A 7,998-nucleotide genomic window follows, 5' to 3' on the forward strand; every position below is an offset into this window, starting at 1 on the left:
TTTAGTGATGAGTGAACTGACTTCTAACATCTTGAAAGGATCACTTCAAAGCCCTTCATGGTTCCCACTCTCTCTCTCTGTCTGTCTCCTACACCAGTGCCATGGTCTGTTACTGTTCTGAAGGTCAATGCCCCATCAGTAGCCCTTTATGTCCTACACTGACATGACAAGTTGCTGTTTTTTACAGACAGACAGACAGTGTCAAATAACAATAAAAAACAGTACCTAAAAGTAAAGTTTGATTAAAATTGCCAACTGAATTAACTTAAGATGCACATGACAGAAGAGCTTGTTGTAGGACTAATGAATGCAGCACTTTATTACTGTGTTTATCACAAAGCTCTCTTGAGAGGGAGCTTTTTGCATATAAAAGAAGCTTCTTTGGAAATGCTTTCCAAGTTTTGCAATGATGAAATTCATTGTCTATGTGACCCTCTCTATATGCTGTATTGTGGTGGTTGCATCTGTAATACAATCAACATGCAAGATTCAAGAAATATTTCAACTAAACCAATTGTACAAAAAAGGAGATGTCATATTGGGTGGTCTGTTTGAGCTAACATCTAACAAAAAAACACCTGATCTTTCATTAAGTTCAAAACCTGAACAATGGACATGTGAAGGGTAAGTTGTGATTATGGATGTGGATACCTTCGCTTACTGATATGCCTTAAAAAATATTTTATTATAAATGAATTATCAACTTATTTTAACATCTCTATGCTGTAATAGTGTTTTTAATAAACTGTACACATTGAAATCTCTTTGTTTAAATAAGGTCCAATACAAACTGAGAATAAGAATAAAAAATTGCACTTACAGGCTGCAGACATAAAGTGTAAGTTAAAGTGTTTATAGATAAAAGTATATAAATATAAACTTTGGGTTAGGATTAGAGATTTTTTTATTTCACTAAATATATACAATCCCATATAATTAGTTCTACCCTCTGTTTATATTTATGGCACAATCTTCCTGAAACTCTGTATTTACAATTCCAGCCATGTATCAACATGCTAACACCCTTCTTAAATACCTTAAATTGTTTTCCTTAACTAAATACTATTTTGAGGTACTTTATATTGCATCATGAAAGTTTTAGAGAATATACACAAAGCATGTGGTTTAAAATTCTGTGTTTCAAACAGCTTGTGCTAAAGAATGTGTTTAACTGATGTTCTCCATGAGCAATACTATATGAATGCTTGTCTTTTTTGCTAGGATTGACTTGGTTGTTTTCCAGTGGGTACAGATAATGATTTTTGCAATAGAGGAAATCAACAAAAATCAGACGCTTCTTCCTAACATAACTTTGGGATACCAAATATATGACAACTGTGCAATACTTCCAGTGGCTCTCAGAGCAGCAGTTTCATTACTTGGGGGCCTTGAATACGTCATAAGTGACGAAGAATGCAAAGGGCGTCCTCCTGTTCTTGCCATCATTGGAGATCCTGCATCTACAAACTCAATTGCAATATCAAGAATATTAAAACCTTTCCAAGTACCTCAGGTAAAATAAGCCATTATTCAGGCACCTTCAACATATTAGTTGGTGTTTCTGGAACATGTTCAATTAACAGGAAACTGTGTCTACAATAAACTCTTAATACTACCTTAAAAGTAGTTTTAATTTTATATACACTGTCTAAAACAATGGTTTTATCTTTATTTTTTAGTGTGATGTGTTCAGATCTTAAATATAGTTTTGTTTTATTGTTCTGTAAAGTTAATTGATTCAAATTATTATTAATAATTATTGAAGGGAAATGTAAATACATTTGAATCTATCCCAAAATCTGTAAAATAATTATGTTAGTGAGATACTTAATTCTATATTTTGTGTTCTGCTCCATCCTTTCACATACTAGCTGTATGAAGAAAAGCTCTAAATGACCCAGGGTGGAGTGCCAGTTCATCTCTGGGGACATGGGCACTCACATAGCTAAATCGGTTAAATTAGATTCAATAATCACCCTAAAAGCTCTTCTTTAGACTGTGGAAAGAAACAGATGTAAACATGGGAAAAATAAACAAGCTCCACAAAGGAGAAACTCAGCTAGAGACTGAACTAGCATTGAAGAAATATGAGATGGCAGCACTACCTGTTGTAATATCTTGACACCATTGAATACTTTTTAATGCTGAAATATATAATAAAACTGATTAATTTATTAAAGTAAACTGAAAATGCCAACTTTTACTCTGAAAAACGCTTTTAACCTTCATATGCATTAAATCGTACTCTGACTTCTCTTTCTGTCTCGTATTTACAATGTCATTATTTGTAGGTCAGTTATTCAGCTTCCTGTTCCTGCTTAAGCAATAAGCAAGAGTATCCATCATTTTTCCGAACTATGCCAAGTGATGCTTTCCAAGTCAAGGCAATTGTTCACATTGTTAAACATTTTGGTTGGTCATGGATTGGATGCATTGCAAGTGAGGATGACTATGGGCAGAATGCTATAAAAAGTTTTATAGAGGAGGCTGAAAAGTTTGGCTGCATTGCCTTTAAGGAAACTATTCCAAAAACTAACGGCGTACAAGAAATCTCTCAAATTATTAAGATAATTAAGGAGTCAACAGCTAAAGTTATTGTCATATTTTCAGCAGATACTGACTTCATGGACTTGGCACAAGAAATTGTTCGCCAAAATGTAACTGGAAAGCAGTGGATTGCTAGTGAAGGTTGGAGCACATCGACTGTTTTAACCGTACCAGAAAATATGATCACTTTGGGAGGTACAATAGGAATAGCCGTACGCAGAGGAGAAATCTCTGGTCTACAGTATTTTCTTCTTCAAGTCCAGCCTGATTTTGCTTCTAATAATCAGATTGTTAACAAGTTCTGGGAAACAATGTTTGAATGCAAATTTCAGGACAATTTGTATGGAAAAAGTCAATTGTTATTATTAAGTGGGGATCAATGTACAGGGCACGAGGACTTGAAAACCACTAAAACAGCTTATAGTGATGTGTCTAATTTAAGGGTAGCCTACAATATTTATAAAGCAGTCTATGCTCTAGCTCATGCACTTCATTCTTTATCATCATGTGAAAATGGCAAAGGACCATTTGAATACAACACTTGTGCAAGCATTGAAAATGCTCAACCTTGGCAGGTAGGATATTCCTTTAATAATAAAATATATATTGGGGTAGCATTGTATTTCACATTGTAGTAATTAAAGATTAAAATAATTTACTAAATTTCAATAATTAAAATACCTATTAAACAACTAAACAGAATTCAGAGATAAAAATAACAATATTAAATTTAACAAGTCGCGTGTTGAAAAACAGCTGAGCAAATTTGTTTGCATGCATCTTAAAGGTTAATAAGTGTTGTAAAACTTGTCTTTGGCTAATATGACTTTATAAATTTAAAACTATTGACAAATACATTTTATATAAAAACATTTTTAAAATAATCTAAAATGACATCTATTCATACATAAAGATATTTTTTAACATTTAAATGACATACTAATAATGTTTAAAAGAAAAGCATTTAGCAAAAGAATACTTTTTTTTTTCTTTCAAGCTGCTACATTATTTGAAGGAAGTCAACTTTGTTAACCAATTAGGAGAACGAGTGGCTTTTGACGAAAATGGAGATGCACTTGCTATTTATGACATAATAAACTGGCAACAACGGGACGATGGGACTATAAACATAAAAGCCATTGGGGTTTTTGATGAATCTGCACCTGTTGGACAGGAACTTCTGCTGAATAAGGAGAATATTTTTTGGAACTTTGAATCTGGGCAGGTTGTTCTTACTCTTTTTTAATGTAAAATGTTACTGTCACCATAAAACTAATCTTCGCTTTATCAAACAACAAAATATACTGATGTTTGATAATTATAATTAATATTTACATATATATATATACAGTATAATATATATATACAGTATAATATGTAGCATTGTGATAATATATGTGGAAAAAGCACCTTCATTTATAATGTGTTATGTAGTCAAACAACTGTTTTATATTAAAAAGATGGTATAAATGTTACTGCTACTACCTCCCAGTTCCATGAGACTAGCTTCAGTCCAGTTGAAGGTTTTATGGAGTTTGCCCATTCTCCCATGTATGTATTACTTTTCTTCTGGGACCTCAAAGTCAAGTGCACCATTTTCATTTTCAAATCTGTTAATAAATATGAGTGTGTGTCCTGCAATGAAAGGACTGACATTTTCTGCTTGGTGCTTGATGTTGCACATTAGCCTAATATTAGATCAAGCTCATTTGGCTAATGGATGGAGGATTTCCAGATATTTTTGAAATTTAAATCAAACCTTCTTTGAATGAAAATGTGTATTTAAACCTTTAAATATGCTGATATATTATTATATCCATAATGTTCTACATTGTTTTTTGTCTTTCTTTAGATTCCCAAATCAGTCTGTTCTGAAAGTTGTCTACCTGGTTTCAGAAAAGCAATACGGAAAGGACAGCCAATCTGCTGTTTCGACTGCATACCTTGTGCAGATGGAGAAATTAGCACTGAAATTGGTAGGTTCTGTGTGTTTTTCTGTAAACTATTTTCTATTATTACAGGAAATTGTTTTCATCCTAGATGAAACATGTAATCAGCTGAAGAAAGCATTTCATTTGTAGACCTGCATTTATTGTATCTTGAAATCTTGTGTCTCTAGGACTGTCAAATATGTAAATCAGTTTGAGTTGAAATTTATTGGAATAAAGATACCACATATCATAAGCAACTGTTGTTGCATTTTAACTGAGTAACATCAACAACAACTAACTTTCATACAAAGAATGAAGCTCAACGTGCTTTACAATATGTGAAAGAGAATGTTAGGTAAGAATATTAATGAATAAGTAACAAAGAGAAAGTAAATAAATACATCCATATGATATTATAAATCATATATAATATATATGATTTTATAAATCATATATATATATATATATATATATATATATATATATATATATATATAGAAGAGTAGCATCATTATATACAGTATCATAATGCGAGTCTCTAAGATGAGTCCGATAATAAGGTCAGATTGCTAGGAAGACAGGAAAAAAAAGAAACTCCAATTATGCTGGAGAAGACAAAAACAAAATCTGCAGGGGTTCCATAGGCAAAAGACCACCCAGCCTCCACTGGGCATTCTACCAAACATAAATGTTCTTAAGTCATTCCTCATTGTTTCCAAGCTTTGTGCCAGTAGATTTTATTTGCTGTAAGTAACAGTAACTGTCAGGTTTACTCCAGAGGTCTCCCACATCTCTAGATTTTTATTCCAACCATTTGCTATTCTTACTTTGAATTTATCTTATTGTGTAGTTATCTGGCCAATAAATATATATAAAATATATTTATAAATATTTTAATTCCTTCTTATAGCAGTAAATGATTAGATTTCCTTTGCTATTTTCATGTTATATTTACCCTTTTTCTATCAGGTTTGCACTCATAGTTTTATCTAAAAGCAGATGATAAGTTGTGCAGATTCAAGTGCGAGTAACACCAAATGCTTAGAGGGGAGCCCCTGCTTCACTGCCATTTTCACCAGCCTACTCACTAAAAAATGAACAGACAAGAAATATGGCACTGTAATAATTACTTTAGAAATGAAGCATAGTCAAGATTTGGATACAATTGAAGGAACAAACTCTATAAAACAGTGAATTAAAAAAAGTAAAAAAAAAACAATCGATTAAAGTTTGAACAAAAATATACATATTTCAGAATTTCCTAGCAGAGACAGAATAAAAAGGAAAACTCTGCAAGCAAAGAGTTCAATTAAAAGTAAGAAAGATGTACTGATTGTGAGATCATTTGGAATAAAAATCTGTACCAGCAGGGGTCCCATAAGACTCAAATTAGGAACCACTTTTACATGGTAATAGTTAAACTAGTGGATATTTGGAGAATCGCCCTGCCCCGGGTTTGTTTCCTGCCTTGTGCCCTGTGTTGGCTGAGATTGGCTCCAGCAAACCCCCGTGACCCTCTAGTTAGGATATAGCGGGTTGGATAATGGCTGGCTGTCAGGCTATTTGGAGAATTCAATACAGGCATTTAATCAATTTACAAAATGAGAAATAGTTAAAACTAAGACCAAATTTTTTTTTCTGTACAGACTCTGACAATATCCTCATAGGCTTTATATACAGTCAGATCATAAAAGATTAGCACATAAGCAGAGATTCAGCATCACAGATATGGTGTGTGAGTAATGATGCTGAGCAACACCAACATGTCAATAATTCTCCATAACACCAAATATTTAAATAGAAATTGCAGAACATACCAAAATGACTTTGTAAAAAGGATATAATTTTAATTGCCAGTTGAAAGTAATTTTTTTTTTTTTGCAATAATAAGCAGAAAACATGTGACTCTTGTCATTCGTCTTTCAGATTCTGCTGAATGTTTAAAGTGTTCAGTGGATTTCTGGTCAAATGAGGGAAGAAACCAATGCATTTTGAAAGAAATTGAGTTCCTGTCATATGAAGACGCGATGGGAATAACACTAACTACAACTGCTTTATCTGGCACCTGCCTTTCAATTGGAATTTTAATGATTTTTATCCAGTATCGAAATACTCCAGTTGTCAAAGCCAATAATTCAGAATTGAGTTTCTTACTGCTAGTATCACTAACGTTGTGTTTTCTTTGTTCTCTCTGTTTTATTGGGCAGCCTTCTCATTTCACATGTGTATTCATGTATGCTATTTTTGGAATTAGTTTTGTGCTCTGCATTTCTTGTATTCTTGTAAAAACCTTGGTTGTAATAATGGCTTTTAAAGCAACACTGCCTGGCAGTAATGCAATGAAGTGGTTTGGGATTGCCCAACAGAGAGGCACGGTGTTCTTTTTCACTGCTATTCAGTTGTTAATATGTGTCATATGGCTAAGTATAAGCCCACCCTTTCCTAGTAAAAACACCAAATATCAAAATTCCAAGATTATTCTGGAGTGTGACATTGCTTCCTTATTTGGATTTAGCTGTCTTCTGGGGTATATTGGTTTATTGGCTTGCATTTGTTTTATTTTAGCCTTTCTTGCAAGAAAGCTACCGGATAATTTCAATGAAGCCAAATTCATTACATTCAGTATGCTCATCTTCTGCACAGTTTGGATCACTTTCATTCCAGCGTATATCAGCTCACCGGGCAAATACACAGTGGCTGTTGAGGTTTTTGCAATTTTAGCTTCAAGCTTTGGTATTCTTTTTGCAATATTTACGCCTAAATGTTATATCATTTTGCTTAAACCAGAGCAAAATACTAAAAAAGCACTAATGGGTAGGTAAAAGATTTTTTCTGTGTTTATTATTAACTGAATAGCATAATATATAATGCTTTTCTTATATTAAATAAAGTTTCAAAAATGGTTTTATTCCTTTATTATAGTTTTCATTTAAATAATTTATATATACAGTATGTATAAATGATGAGAGAACAAGAAAGAGGAGGAATTGTATTTATATATTACATTAAATTATTGGTAAGCATCTCTGTGTATTTGAGTTGTGTGATGTTAAAGGCCTGATATATTATGTTTTTTTATGTAAACTTTTAAAAAACAACTAATTATTGATGAATTTAATACACTAAATTAAAATATTATTAATTATTGGTTTGTGTTTTTTGCATGTAAAAGATTTTTGTAATTAAATACTGGGGAGTCTATACAAAATACAGCACATTTTGCTAAATAATGTGAATGCTGTTCATTAAAAAAGTTTTTTTTCTCTGCACATATCACTCTGTTTTTTATTTGCACTCATTGTTTATTAAATCTGAAACTGCACTTGTAACTTTTTTGTTCCATGAAATACTTTGTGAAAGTGTGTAAAGTAAAGCTTTATTATTGACAGATTCTTTTCAGTTTTTTTGAGATTAATAAAAAAAATTCACAATAGTCAATGATGAGCTGACCTAAGTAAAAAAGATCACCCATCACAGAGAACGAGAATGATAATATCTAAACTGTCATAAAAAATATTTA

The 7,998-nt window shown here is 32.2% G+C and overlaps 1 protein-coding gene across 1 annotated transcript; it reads left to right on the forward strand.

Annotated features, from left to right (window-relative positions):
* Positions 1-409: 409 nt before the first annotated feature.
* On the forward strand, positions 410-7,300 carry LOC114643179 (extracellular calcium-sensing receptor-like). Its single transcript, XM_028791854.2, has 6 exons — positions 410-624; positions 1,222-1,513; positions 2,292-3,122; positions 3,545-3,772; positions 4,400-4,523; positions 6,405-7,300. The coding sequence occupies exons 1-6, from the start codon at positions 410-412 to the stop codon at positions 7,298-7,300; spliced, it is 2,586 nt and encodes an 861-aa protein (XP_028647687.2).
* The last annotated feature ends 698 nt before the right edge of the window (positions 7,301-7,998 follow it).

Source organism: Erpetoichthys calabaricus, chromosome 2, assembly GCF_900747795.2.
Source record: "Erpetoichthys calabaricus chromosome 2, fErpCal1.3, whole genome shotgun sequence".
NCBI classification, from domain to species: Eukaryota; Metazoa; Chordata; class Cladistia; order Polypteriformes; family Polypteridae; genus Erpetoichthys; species Erpetoichthys calabaricus.